General features: G+C 41.5%; 1 protein-coding gene and 1 pseudogene across 1 annotated transcript in view; one reads left to right on the plus strand and one right to left on the minus strand.

Moving 5' to 3' along the window:
* Positions 1–14,908, plus strand: part of ST8SIA1 (ST8 alpha-N-acetyl-neuraminide alpha-2,8-sialyltransferase 1) — a 172,929-nt gene that overhangs the window by 89,657 nt on the left and 68,364 nt on the right. Inside the window, exons 3-4 of the mRNA XM_012640999.1 lie at positions 3,228–3,337; positions 9,571–9,663. Of these exons, the coding sequence (XP_012496453.1) occupies positions 3,228–3,337; positions 9,571–9,663 (203 nt within the window). The remainder of the gene's footprint in view (positions 1–3,227; positions 3,338–9,570; positions 9,664–14,908) is intronic.
* LOC105807528 overlaps positions 9,825–14,908 on the minus strand; it is a 71,573-nt pseudogene continuing 66,489 nt past the window's right edge.

The following is a 14,908-nucleotide window of genomic DNA, read 5'->3' on the forward strand; positions in this document are numbered from 1 at the left end:
CAACTGCAGTTACATACGCTTCATGAGGCCCTGGGCTCAAAACTAGTGTGAGTTACATACAGCTCACATGACGGTTAATGTGTTAAACTTGGACCATTCTTAGACCTCTTCTGTTTTCTATCTCTACTCATTCACCATCTAGTCTCCTGACTTTGAAGAGCTGTGCTGATCACTCTCAACTTTCTGTCTCCGGGAAAGACCAGCTCCCTGACTACATACTCATATATTCCATTGCTTACTTGACATTGCCACTTGGATGTCTACTTCTTACTACTCCCACTACTGTCATCCTGGTCCAAGTCACCAAAACCTCTAGCCTGGGTCTAATGGACATCACACACAAGACATATTTAAGATTGACATCCAGGCTGGGCGCAGCAGCTCACACCTGTAATCTTAGCATTTTGAGAGGCCGCAGTGGGAGGATCGCTTGAGCCCAGGAGTTCATGACCAGCCTGTGCAAGAGCAAGACCCCGTCTCTGCAAAAAATAGAAAAATTAGCTGGGTGTGGTGGCATGTGCCTGTCTGTAGTCCCAGCTACTGGGGAGGCTGAGGCAGGAGGATCGCTTGAGCCCAGGAGTTTGTGGTTGCTGTGAGCTATGATCACACCACTGCACTCTAGCCCAGGCGACAGAGTGAGATACCATCTCAAAAAAACCCAAAAGGTTCAGCTCCAAATTCTTCCCCCCAAACCTGCCCTACATGTAATATTCCGTATCTCAGTAAATGGCAAGTCCATCTTTACAGTTGTTCACGCCAAAACTCTTGGCATCATCCTCAGTTCTTCTCTTTTTCTCTTACCCTGTTTCCATTGCATCAGCAAGTCTGGTCAGCTCTTCCTCCTGAATATCAACAAAATCTGGCTACTTCTCACTACTCCCACTACTGTCACCCTGATCTAAGTCACCAAAACCTCTAGCCTGGGTTATTATAGGAGAGTCCTATCTGGTCTCTCTTTCTGCTCATGACATCCTACAGCCTGTTCACACAGCAACATAGCAGTTGCTCCCAAATATGCCATGATGTCACTCCTTTGCCCACCCTACACTGACTTGATTCTCATCTTAGGCTAAAAACCAGTCTTTACAATACTCTACCAGGTCCTACAGAATTTATTCCCCGACCTCCCCACCAGTTAGCTCTAATCTCCTCTCCTCCATCTCTCTCCCTGCTTCTTCATCTCCAGGCACGAGGGGCCCTTTGCTCTCCCTTTCCTTTGTTCCCCCCTTGGGATCTTTGCACCAGTGGTTCTCACCGAGCTCTATATGCCTCACGACCTCCTCTCCCGCAAGAATGTGCTCACATGACCCCTTTGAGTCCTTTTCTGATTACCCTATTTACATTGCAATCCCTCTCCAAAAGCATCTCCTAATCCTTTCATGCCAATGCTTTATTTCTTTCCTGAGCTCATGTCACCATCTGACATACTGTTCGTTTTACTCATTTATCTTTGTTTATCATCTCTTTCCCCCACTAGAATATAATCTCCGTGGGAACAGGGTTTTTTCCTTATGTCCCTGTCACCCAGGACCAGGCCTGATGTGTAAGAGGTACTTAGTAAATACTCATGAAATAAACGAACAGCTAACTTGAATATAAATACTTAAATCTTCATTTGATGAATTACAGATCTAAGGAATGTTTTTCTAGTTTTGATCCCAAACCTTTTTCTCAGGAGTGACTGAGAAAAATGCCACGTATCATCCTGGACATGTGAGGGTGCTGTTCCTTGCCTGTCCCTCCTCTATGTGTCTTCTCTGGAATCTCTTGGACTAATGCAGGGGATTCTTACCTCTCTGCGGGCAAATGAATAGATGTTACACTTTAATGCATCTTTATCAATGATATTTCTATAGCTCTGGCTGTTCCTTTGGCAAACTGGAAAGCAAGGAAATAAAATCCTGTTCCTGTGCTGCATGAAGCGCCCACCTCAGCTACTAATGAACACAGAGACTCCTGGAATTTTATTTTTCTGGTTTAATTACTTCATGCCCATATGAGGCCCTTCTAGCGTATATTTATGTATTTATTCCAATTTATTCTTCTGGCATAGTCCATATTATTTGCTTGAGATTCATCCAGGGTGGCCTACTTACTTTCAGTCTGGTTATTTTCTGCACAAGTTATGTGCATGGAGGGTCTTCCCCCAGAGAGCTCCAGCTGGGCTGCATTGTTTCAGCAAGTAGGAAATTCTGTACCTGGCACTTCTTGCTGACCCAACTAGAAGTGGCCGAATGACGCATTTCCCTTTCAGTGGCTACTGCTGGGTTTCTCTATTCCCGGGGACTATAAATAGCACTTCAGGGCACACTCAGGTACACTGAACATTTTCTGTGCGGTCCATTCCGGTTCAGTGATTGCAGAAAGCAAGTCACATGCTGTCTGGTTCCACACTAGTTGCTTGCCCTTTAGTGCCGTCGAAGTTCTAGACAGACCCACCCAGGGTGTTTATTTGCTCATAAACACTGCATTTGCTCTCAGCAAATACTTCTATGCCTCCGTTTACGTTGCTTTCTCTGCCTGGCAAAATCCTACTTGTTCTTTAAGATTCATCTCAAGTGAGAAAGCTTTCCCTCTGTTGGCTTGGCAGAAACGTTTTTTTGTTCCTCAGTGAGATTCCCAGTAGCACGTGTGCGTATCTCTTCTGCAGCAATGTTAGCATTATATTAGGGTTTGTTACGTAAGTATTTACGTTCACACTCTCCTTACCCCTTTCTCTCCTCAAATTCCAAGTTGTGAATACTGAGGCCTGTGACTTCTGCATTTTTGTATCTCTTCCCAACAGCTAGCATAGGAAATGCTCAGAAACGTTTGTTGAGTGAATGGCTGATTGTATGAATGAATGAAATTGCACTCACATAGGGAAATAGAATTCGCTTGAGTTTGTTCCCAGCTTAATGCCTTTAAAAATAATCCTGTGTTTAAGTTTGGAGTTTTCTATTTTCCCTAGCAAACACCCTCTACTATGTGCATGGCCAATTGGAGACAGAAAAAAAAAAATGTTGTTACATTTAAATACACTTCAGGCAGCTTTTTTGTTTTGCTGTTTTAAAAGGAACACGCTAGCGTGTTCCTCACAAACTTCTTGGCATCTTTCTTTTCACATGCTCTTTTTCGCTCGGCCCAGTCTTCAGTCAAATTCCTCCAAAGGGCGTGCTGTAAACAATGATTTTGTGAGCGGTTGTGTGTTCTTTGCAGTGAAAACCCGCCTTGTTTTCTGTTGCTAGGCAACCCCATTCCAGCTGCCATTGAAGAAATGCGCGGTGGTGGGAAATGGTGGGATTCTGAAGAAGAGTGGCTGTGGCCGTCAAATAGATGAAGCAAATTTTGTCATGCGGTAAGAGAGAGCACCCACAGCGCGGCGTCTGCCTTCTCTCCTTTCCCCACCCCTCCCGCGAGCCCCAGGGCCTTTCAGAGCTAGTCACTGTGATTAATCAGTTGTAGCACGCTCCTTAGCTTCCCTTTGAGCTCAGATACAAGGGAGTTCAGGAGAGGGGTAAGGGGAGAGAGGAATGTGCCCCCAGAAAGCACAAAGCCCAGAAGGCTCCTTTGGCACAGAGATACCCACTCTACTTCAAATAAAGGCAGCAGGGAAAAGTGAAAAAATTCAGATCTTAGTTTGGATAATACAGTCAGGTGATTAAAACTTTTCAAACTGTTCTTTTGTTAAGGCTAACACTGTATAAATAAACATGTTAATTTATTCATTTTATTCTGCACCACGTTCCTCTTAGTTTTTCACAAAAGCATCTGTAAGTAGCAAGTGGGATCTGAAGAGGGATTTGATTTGTGCGTGACCAGGAAAACTGGAAGAAGGAGCGATGGTAAAATTCAAACAAGGAGGACACTTGTAGAAGGACTGAGTGCAGTGGTGATGTGCACAGTGAAGACGGGAGGTCCCTGCAGGGCATGTAAAGGAATTGCCAAGACACGTCCAGCCAAGGGTAGAGACCATCAGATTGTATCGGCACCAACCTGCACTGTTGGGTGATTTTGACCAGACGTGCTTAGCAGCCAGGTATAGAAGCAAAGGCAGCAAGTAATTGGAAGAATGTAGGTTTGAGATTATCTGGGTGAGAGGGAAGGAGGACAGGGAATGACAACATGGAGGCTTCTGGCTAGAGAGAGTGCGGAGTAACACACCTCGAAGTCTGGGCTGGATGGGAAGAGGGCTCTGAGACAAGCGTGAAGGTGAGAGGAAGAGGGCAAATGATGGGGTCATTCAGAGCCAGCAGGGGGCTGGCTGTGAGTGAGGGAGAAGTGGAATAATAATAATAAGAAGAAGCTAAAGTCAAAGAATAGCCCATAGAGGATGAGATTTCAGAGTTTAATTTTTTTTTCCCCTATTTTAGTTGCCCAGCTAATTTCTTTCTTTTTTTAGTAGAGACAGAGTCTTGCTCTTGCTGAAGCTGGTCTCGAACTCCTGAGTTCAAGCAATCCTCCCGCCTTGGCCTCCCTGAGTGCTAGGATTACAGGCCTGAGCTACCAAAAATTAGCCGGGCACGGTGGCACATGCCTGTGGTCCCAGCTACTCGGGAGGCTGAGGCAGGAGGATCGCTTGAGCCCAGGAGTTTGAGGTTGCTGTGAGCTAGGCTGATACCATAGCACTCTAGCCCAGGTGACAGAGCGAGACTATGTCTCAAAAAAAAAAAAAAAAAGTCTGAGTTTAGCTTATCTAGGGATGAACAGACATGTGGTAGAAAAGGAAAAGGTTTGTTACTGAGGAAGTAAAGGAACTTTGCAGATAGACTCCGGGGGACCCTAGGGTCTTTCGGGGGGACCCTAAAGTCTCACTGAAATGGGAATGTCTATGAGCCAGGTGTCAAAAGGTTCCTTGGCTGGAAAGGCAGAACACTGCAGCAACACAGAGGGCAGAAAACTAGCAAAGGAGGGAGGGAGATTTTGCATTTGTGTTTATTTTTAAGGATCAATGAGTATTGGTCTAGGAGTGCCAAAGGTAGCCAAGAGAACACTAAGCCTCCTCTGAGCCCTGAGGCAAGTGGGCTAGGGAAGAGTAAAGGCTCTTTGTGAGCGGGTTTCAGGTGAAGCCGTGGACTTGGGGGAGGGCCGAGTTCCCTCTCCGAGGATGAGGGCTGGACTGCTTGATAGACTTTTTCTCTCACTTGGTGAAGCCTGCAGCAGAGAGGGGAAATCCCGCTGTATCGCCCTTTTGTTCCTGGAGGTGCCCTAGTGTAGTTTTTCCAGTGTAGGACAGTGTTTGCCTCTCCGTTGCATTTTTTCTTTTTGGCAATATATACAAACAATTGGAAAATAAAAAAGAATAAAAACGTAGTTCTCTGAATTCCAGTCAATGCAGCATCTGTTTACTGAATACCTACCACACATTGGGCCTTAAGCTGGGTCCGGAAATGGAGTGTTGAACGATTCTGTCGTGGACTCGTATCCTGGAGATGCACTTGCTCTGACGGGGGGTGGGGAGTGGGTGGGATTCAGATGCATGGGAGCCTCTCGAGAGAGGTGGTCTCTGGACTGAGTCCTTTCTCCGTCCCACCTCGGGCACAGAAACATGTCCAAGGCTCTAATTGGCAACGACAGCAAGTGCTGCTGCTGCAGTGTCGTGAACAGTGGGGAGAATGGCCTGAGATGGAGCCAGAGAGGTATTTAAGGCATAGGAGTGGATAAAATCACCTACAGAGTGTGGATAGATGAGAAGAGATCTGGGCCACTTTCAGGCACCCACTCCAATGTTTTGGCATTGGGTGAGGCTGAGGAAGCAGCAGAGAACACAGAGGTAGGAGGACATGCTCTTGCTGTTGACTAGGTCTGCCACCTGCAGCGAGCTGTTTGACCTTGGCTGGGGCTCAGCTTTCTAAGCTGTGTGAGGAGGTGGGAGTAGATAATTCCTCAGGCTTTTCCACTGTGGCAACTCACATTCCATCTGTGATAGTAGGAAACTATACGGTTGTAACAGTTTATGTCACTAGTTTAAATTTTCAAATTGCTCTTGCGTGTAAGTTTATTTGCTTTCTCAAAAACCATATGGGAAAAAATGAATAGATAATATCAAACTCATAGATTCACAGACATTCAGTGATTTCAAGTGGTCTTCATGCAGAGTAGAAGGAGTGAGTACAGTAAATGTATTTTTATATCATTCCCAAGTGTGTATGTATGTGTGTCATTACATTTAGGAAGATGGATATTTTAAACTTAACATGAAGATGACTAGGCCTAAGCACCATAGAAGGTTATCTCATGGGGCCACATTTATCACAAATAAACAAGAGTAAATTGGCCTTATATGCAATCTGGTTAAAGTTCAGAATTAAGGAGTGCCCAGAATAATATTAAGCATAATATTCACAAACTATGAGGGAGGTGAAGTTTGAAAAGAATTCAAAGAAGATAGCATCATAACTAAAGTTACGTATGCATGTGCCTTTGGTTTAATTTCAACAATAGTGCCATTTTCATAACATATTTGAATTTTTAAAAGCTTTATTTATGGTTTACAATATGGGAGTAATAAATGTTGATAGATTATTTTAAAATTATTTGACCGTTTACAGATCTATTTATAAATGATTGCTCCATAGACATTTTTGGGGCACCCTTAGAATACTGAAATAATATCATGTATTCAAAATTAAACAGTTAGTGAGTAAATGTAGATTAGAAGGCACATGGTATGTGTGATCCTAGACGGTAGGGTACATGGACAGATACAGTGAGAGAGGAGGTCCAAAAATAGCCTGCCTGTACATGGTGAGGGACCAGATTACAGTTCAAAATGTCTTCTAGAACTAGGATATAACCATTCCATAATTTTCTTTGCTCGGATGTTTTCAAACATGTCTTCCAGTGCTAAAAATCAGTTGCCCATTTTTCGAAGCAAACATTTGCTCTGTAACCAAAAGCAACACTTTAAAAAATAATATTGTTGCATTCAATTTATCTGGAAGGTCTGCAAAACAGAATCAACAGTGGTTGCATCTTGGAGAGGAACTGGGTGGCTCAAAGATACAAGTGAGGGCAACAAAATTTTGGTGCCTTTTTGAATTATACTCAAATGCATGTTTTACATACTCTAATATACACAAAATTTTTAAAGTAATTTTATGATTTTTTTCAATTTAAATACTCCTCTCTACCAAGCCCATTTCCCACCCACCTCCACTCCCCAATTCAAAGAATATTCATTTCTCATCAATTCTGTGATCAGGTCTCTTTTAGACTCATGAGCACAGTTACTAAGACACTTTACCCATTCATATCTGTCAATTGTGCTCACAAGTGATAATGCAAAGTTTGAACTGCTTTTACACAATTATGCCTTATTAGAAACAATTTGACTGTATGAAATGTGCCTTTTATATTAATCTATGTAATTATCACCTTAGTTGAGGAGCTAAAATTGTGGTGTGCTTTTGCTGAGAGAAGAGATACAGGAAAGTGTCACAGATATTTGCACTCGACAAGAAAGTTTATGCAAAAGAACTTAAGGCAGATATTTACACCAAAATGTACTGTTATTATTTTCCAGAAATGCATCAAAATGCATATAAAACATTATCTTTATTTCATATAAAATGCATATAAAACGTTATCTTTATGGTTTTAAACACTTCTCTCTGTTATAAGATATAATCAGTTTCTGTGAGTTTTTCTTGTGCTGTTACTCCGTGGCAGTAAGTGTGCAGAGACCCAGACATACGGGCCAGGGAACACACAGAAAACAAAGTATTCACTCATGAAAACCAACTTGTTTTGTTTAATCATGACAAAACAGGTTGACAACACTCCCCGGCAGTATTCAGAGTTTACAATTTTAATATAACACAGTTGATTCTCACGTTTCCAAGGGCAATCAAGATCAAAGCTTCTTTAAGAGAAAAGTGTCCCAATTTTAGTCTGTGTTTTATCTTCAAAGAAGTCATCTTCATCTTTGCAAAGATCAGTTAAATTGCAAGGCCACAATCAGTTACCATAGCCGGATGAGGCTAACTGTTAATGCACAAGCACACTGCCTCGTGAGAATCCTCAGGAAACCACATGGGCCTGGGGTGACCGCTAGACTGTAGATGCCTCAGGAGCAGGCTCTGTGACGTGGGCGCTCCCCCAAGTCCCCCACAATGCCCACTGTGTTTGTTCTCAGTGGGCGATCAGCAAAAGTCACTGACTGGGTGCCTGACCTGCGGGTCTCTGCCAGAAGAAGCAATATCTCATTACCAAAGAGCAGAGGGAGGAAAGATTCTAAATCAACTGAGACAAATTCCTGCCGAGGATACCCTGGTGTGATGAGAGCCACAGGGTAAATTCAAGGCAAAATTGGGGAACTTGAGCTGATCAGCTGAGTGGGCGCATGGATAATTCCATTTCCTGGGGGAAATTTGTAGGGAAAATTTAGTAGTTGGGGAACTAGCAGAGAACTCAATTTTTGTAAGCTATCTTTACCTATAAATAAATGATGCTGTGGTGTGCTGAAGTAATAAAAAGTTACAGCTGCCCCGATGTGGTAGGGGCCAAGTTAGGGATATGGATGGAAAGGAGAAATTAGGACACAGTAATGAAACCTAATGGAAACTATAGGCTCAATTGGGGTTTTCATAGATAATAAATATATATTTAATTACGCTTGTATGATATTTCTGATTTGTGATAATTTTGAAGTGTTACTATACAGGAGACATCAAGGTTACAAACTTTTTATACATGACTTACTTCTTTTAGTCCTCAGTATTCAATAAAAGAGAAAAAATCATTATCCTCATTTTGTATAATGGGTAAACTGAGGCCAAGCAAATGAATTAACTTGTCTAATGTCCCACAGGCAGAAAGCTATGGGATTTGGATTTGCAATGGCAGTATTTTCCATTGTAAACAGTCATTAAGACATTATGGCCAAGGAAAGCAACTGGAGCAGGGTGGTGTTTTAGAGGTGGGATTGGCTGGTTATTTCCACCCTCAGAAAAACATCACCTGTACTCTTTCTCTTGGCTAAACTGGAATAGTGGCAAATCAGTGCACTTCTTTGGATACTGAATCGTTATGCCTTCACGGGTAATGAACCTATGCTTTGGCCATGTACACAAAAGTCAGACACACATTGATTTAGGTGAATAATACATTGCCATGAATGTACTATTATCATTTAGATTTGGGGAGAAAAATAAGAAAAACACAAGGAAATGTATTAATTCCTCCCTGTCTCTTGAGGTTTATGGGTATGCAGAGAATACTGTAGGCTCTGTGTCCTCTAGTGTACCACACTCTGCTGAGTCTAATGTCAAGTCTAATACTCCCTGTCCTACCATCTCAAAAATATTTCAAAGGAATAAAAACATTTTAGTTACTGTCTCTTTCCTTTCACAAATCATTGACCTCTCTAGGCTGACATTTTCTTTCTTCTGATACAGCACAAGTTTTTGTGACAGCATTTTGAAGATGCTAGTGGTTAATTAGTCATCTAATATCTATTAAAAGGGAGAGGTGGTAAAAACAGTTATTTGTGAATTGAGCTAGAATGACTAAAGTTCCTATTTGTGTCATTATAACTGACAATTTAAAAGTATGTAAATAATTCTAAAGTGTTTGTTCTTGCTTCTCTAGATGCAACCTTCCTCCTTTGTCAAGTGAATACACTAAAGATGTTGGATCCAAAAGTCATTTAGTGACAGCCAATCCCAGCATAATTCGGCAAAGGTAAGAGTGTATGACTTCTGCTTGTAAGGAACTAGGAAGAAGGCTTTTGAAGTATTTAGCATCTCAAAGGCAGTAAGCATAACTGAGTTTGGGAAAGAAAGAGGAAAACCATCTGGACTGGCAGGAAGGATGGAGGGGAATTGTAAATAAATGAGGTAGAATTACGGGAATCCAAACAAAATTTTACGTTTCCTCTGGGATTCTTTTTCTTGCCTTTAGAGATGGTGGAAATAATATGAGAACCAATTATTTTGCTCAAAGAACGGGGCAATATTCTGCTTACTCATTACTGCTACTTTCCGGTTTATCGGCTTCAGTCTCAATTTATTGACTGGGAACTATGAGCTGAATTAATATCAAGAATAAAAACAAAGAAATGACCAATCTACTGTACATACGTGAGTTAAAATAGCAATATGGTCAGGATGTACAAGAATGTGTGGTTATACTGTGTTATATTCAATCAGATATGAGAAAGCAGATGGAAAATTCTTGTTTTAGTATTAATTCCAGAAATCTTGGAATTCCTTGGAATTCTAAGCAATTTCAATCTTGGAAGCTGCTATGGTAGCTTCTGGGGGGGTCAGTCTCTGGCTAATGAAGCCTATTAGTGAGCCATCAGCTGTTTCTCCAAAGACTGTTCATTATAGAGAATGAGTCAGTCTCTGAGGAAGCAGGAATCAAACGTTGTCTTTAGACCCTCCTTTGTACCTAGCAATCAGGAGTGAAATATCCAGATGTTCTGGGTCCAGGCACTTGTCATCTAAGTCCTATCCAAGTGAACAGCATGTGTGTGTCACTTTATACACAATGCAGCACTACTTGTTTTGCTTCATAAGTAAAGTGTTCCCACAAAATAGATAACTAGAAATGCAATCAAATAATTTTTAATTTTGAGAGATACTGTGAAATTACCCTCCCAAAATATACCATTTACTTTCTCTTTGGTAATGGATAAGATTGCCTATTTCTTCATATCAAAAACAACATTATGCATTCATTGTTAATCTTTTAAGTTTTCATGAGTATATTGAGTGAAAAATTATACATCATTTTTTACTTAATATGCATTTTTCTGAATGTAAGAAGGGCTGAGTGGGTATTCATTATTAGTATTTCTTCTGTGCATTGTCTCTATATTTTTGCCTATTTTTTGCTTTCATTTAAAGAATATTTGACTTGATTTATAGAAACTGTTTATATTAGAGATATTAGGTCTTTGTTTGCTATATATGTAGCAAATATTTTTTTCTACTCTGTCACATATATTTTAATTTTCATTCTATTGGAGTTTAAAATTTTTTTGCACTGAGATTTGTTAGTCTTTTCCTTTATGGCTTCTTTTATAAAAACAAACTTTCTTTGGGTAATCTTCCTTACCCTGCCCGTCCTCCATCAAAAAATATCCTGTATTTGTCTAGTGCATTTATAGATTTATTTTTATATTTAAGAAATGTAATCCATGTGAAAGTATTTATTTTTTATTTTTGTAACAATAATTTTATTGTTTTTCAACAAAAATATATGTTCATTATAAGAAATTAAACAGAAGAGACAAGTACAAAGAAGAAATAAAAGAACACTCACTGAAATATTTTCTTTGATTAATTAAACTTTTTAAAAATAAAAAAAAAAACATAAGAAGGTCCTGTGTACTCTTTACCCAGTTTCCCCCCAAAGTTACATTTTTCATAACCATAGATTTGGGAATAAAATAACTTTTAAGAAGGAACACATGTTTCTGAGGAGAGGAATGAAACATTAAGTGTATTATATCCAGGAGCAGAAGATTCTGTTTTTCTACCCAAATATATAGAGTTGGTATAAGGTTTAAAATGAAATGTGAAAAGGAATATTTAGAGCAAGATTGAGAACAAGATGTTAGAGAGAGAGGGAATGAAGAAGGGAAAAAGAGAGAAAGAGATTGTGTTTTTGAGGAAAAAAATATAACTACAAATGGATGAAGGACAGGGTCAAACATTAAATATTGAAGAGGAAAGTGAACCTATCAGTTAAGACTTATGTTCACTAAAAAGAAAAATTCATGGACAAGCAAGAATCATTATTATAAATACTGGTAAGCATTTATTTAACATTTCTCTGTGCCACGTTCTGTGCACTTTATATGCATTGCCACAGTTAATCCTCAAAACAATCCTATAGATAGAAACTATTTCAATTTATGTATTTTACGGAAGAAACTTGTGATGTGGTAAGTCACGGAACCTGCTCATACTCACAGCTGCTAATAAGTGGTCTGGGACTTTTCCCAGACCTCTCTTATTCCAAAGCCCGTGCTCTTAACCCGTGACCATCTCGGAAAGGAAAAAACTCAAACCATTTTTTCCTCTGCTCTCGCACAACAACAATCGAAACAGAAGACTTCTGTGACCAAATACGTATAGATTTCTCGCTACACACCAAGCAAGCAATTGATTCTGCAGTGGACACCAGCTGGCTGTCCCCCAATTCAATTCTGACACATCTACCTGGAGAGAGTGTCAGATCCCACAGGGTGAGGGCTAAGTCCCATAAGATAGTCCTCCCTCCCACACAGCCACTGAAACTTCTGACTGACTGGCTTCAAGTTGGGGAACACACGACTCCCTCTTTGGGTTCGATTAATTTGCTAGAGAGGCCCACAGAACTCAGGGAAACACTTAACATTTACTGATTTATTATAAAGGATATTACAAAGGATATAGATGAAGAGATGCATGGGGAAGGGGCGTGGAGCTTCCATGCCCTGCCTGGGTGCAAGACCCTCCAGGAACCTCAGCTATATGGAAGGAAGCTCTTTGAACCCCATCCTTTCAGGTTGTTATGGAGGCTTCATTATATAGGCATGAAAACCACTGGCCATTGGTGATCAACTCAATCTTCAGCCTCTCTCCCTTTCCTGGAGGTCTGAGGGATGGGGCTGAAAGCACCAACTCTCTAATCCTTCCTTAGTCTTTCTGGTGACCAGCCCCATCCTAGAGCAACCTTGGGACTTCCAGCCATTGGTCAATCATTGGCATACAAAAGATGTCACTGTGGAGTTTCTAAGGATTTTAGGAGTTGTATACTAGGAAACGGGTGGAAAACAAATAGATATTTCACAATATCACAGTCCACCACCAGTCTTCGAACCTGGATCCCTTGCACTAGGACATACAACTCAAAAGATGCTGCCACATTTAGTAGAATCTCGTTTCATCATTAATAATTAGTCTAGTCCGTCATATTGCATGGATATCTCCCAGGGAGACCACTCAGGTTTGCAGACTTCCATTCAATCTTGTCAGGGTCGAAAAGGAGCAAAGTTATAACTTGTTTCAGCAAACATATAACTTCACCCCTTTGGGCATCTGGTATAATTGTGCTAAGAGATAGCACAATTCTCTTGCCCTCTCTGGAGGTGTTAATACAATGTTGGATTTCCCTCATTGTATAACCAACTTATTTCTTTACCCTCAGCTCTTATTTCTCCTTTTCTCCATTTGTTTCTTACTTTTACCCAAACTTTTTTACCTTTGGAAAGGACGTTAGACACAGCCATTGTGCTGGTCCAGGTTGCTGACAACAGTACTAGTCTAGCAGTTGCCTCCCCCGATCCACTCCTATTCATATAGGGTGGAGTTACATAGGTAGGTACACAACCAGTGGGCTGTCCCGGCCATCAGACAACATAGTGGCATGTACTATTAGCCCTAACTTTGCCAGATGGGATGAAGGCACAATGCACCCTATTATCGGTTCTTCAGGAATTCTGACATGGAGGTTTAAAGGTATAGCTACAGTCTCTTGCTTAGGAACCATCTCTGCTTCTAGCACCAGCATCCTCCTCCACTCCCTCTTCCCCAGATACCCAAGAAGGGTGGAGGAATTTATCCAGTGGGGACCCTCCCTTAGCCCCCCTTGTGTTGAGTGTGAGCACACACTCATGAAGGCATGTAAGCCAGCCTCTCATGCCTTTATCTTCCCTTGCTTTAGATAGCAGATGTTTCAACTACCCATTCTAATTTTCTATTAAATCATTTCTCTGAAGATGGTATGTAATATAATATGTCTATTTGACGTGGTATTTCTTTGTCCACTGTCGGATGTTATGGGCTGTAAAGTGCATCCCTTGGTCTGAAGAAATGTAATCTGGAGGTGCACATTGGTACAATATCTTCTGCTCTGTTCTTTTAGTAGTGTTTTGGGTGTTGTTCTCTACCACTAGGTATGTGAAGCCCAGTTTGGAATAAGTATCTATTCCTGTCAGGAGCCGTTTATGGACCCCCAGGGCTACTGGTGTTGGTCCAGTGTAATCCCCTTGCCAGCTATGTGCAGGGCCCTCCCTGGGGATCTTCGACATAACCATCTGCAGTCTCTCTCTCCGTCTCTCTCTCTCTCTCTCTCTCTCTCTCTCTCTCTCACTTGTTGACAGAACAGTTCTTGTTGACATTTTGTGCTGCAAAGGGCGCAAAAAGAACATGTCTAAATTCAGCCCATCTCTGCATGGCTGGAGCTCCCCCAAGTCCACTCATTTTGTGGACCTTTTAAGGTTGGGGGCTAGCGAAGGGGTCCCATTGGCCCCCCAATCTTCCAGAGTGTTGCACCAGCCCCATCAATGTCTGCCATGTTCATCCCATGTTTCAATAACCATCTAAAGATTTCCACCCTGCTGAGATGAGTCCCATGACTCTCTCCTTTGTCTCTCCCCATTTTCTTTTTAATCACTTTAATGTCCTTGATATCAGTGAGAACCATATGTGAAAGCTGAGATAGCAGTCAGATAAGACTTCTTGAACTGTTTGATTTTGTAGGAGCAACATCACATGGGGCACCCATGAAGTAGGGTCTCCCTTAATCATCATAACATGGGTAATGGGCACATGCAGTGGGTGACTATCCCGGTCATCATAAAGCCAGTCTCACGTGGCTTGCCTGTGAAGCAGATCAGCTGCTTCATCTGGGGTGCTCCACTTGGCACTCACTGGGGGAGTTAAGCAGTCCCCCTTCTCTGGGTAAACAGACCTTACAGTGGCTGTTATCCAATCCTCCGGGCTGGCTGTTCACTTGGGAATAACCTACTGTGTGTCTGGATCACATATAGCCATCTGCAATTGCTCGGTAGTGAACTGTGGGTCCTGCATCAACCCAGTTATGTTCCTCCATTATGCAGCTTTTAAACCCAAAGACCCTGCTCCTGCATTAGTTACTCTCACAATCTATTTTAGCAAAGGTTCCTCAGGGAACTCATGTGATACCAATCCAC

Source organism: Propithecus coquereli, unplaced genomic scaffold (genome assembly GCF_000956105.1).
Source record: "Propithecus coquereli isolate 6110/MARCELLA unplaced genomic scaffold, Pcoq_1.0 Scaffold16, whole genome shotgun sequence".
Taxonomy (NCBI): Eukaryota; Metazoa; Chordata; class Mammalia; order Primates; family Indriidae; genus Propithecus; species Propithecus coquereli.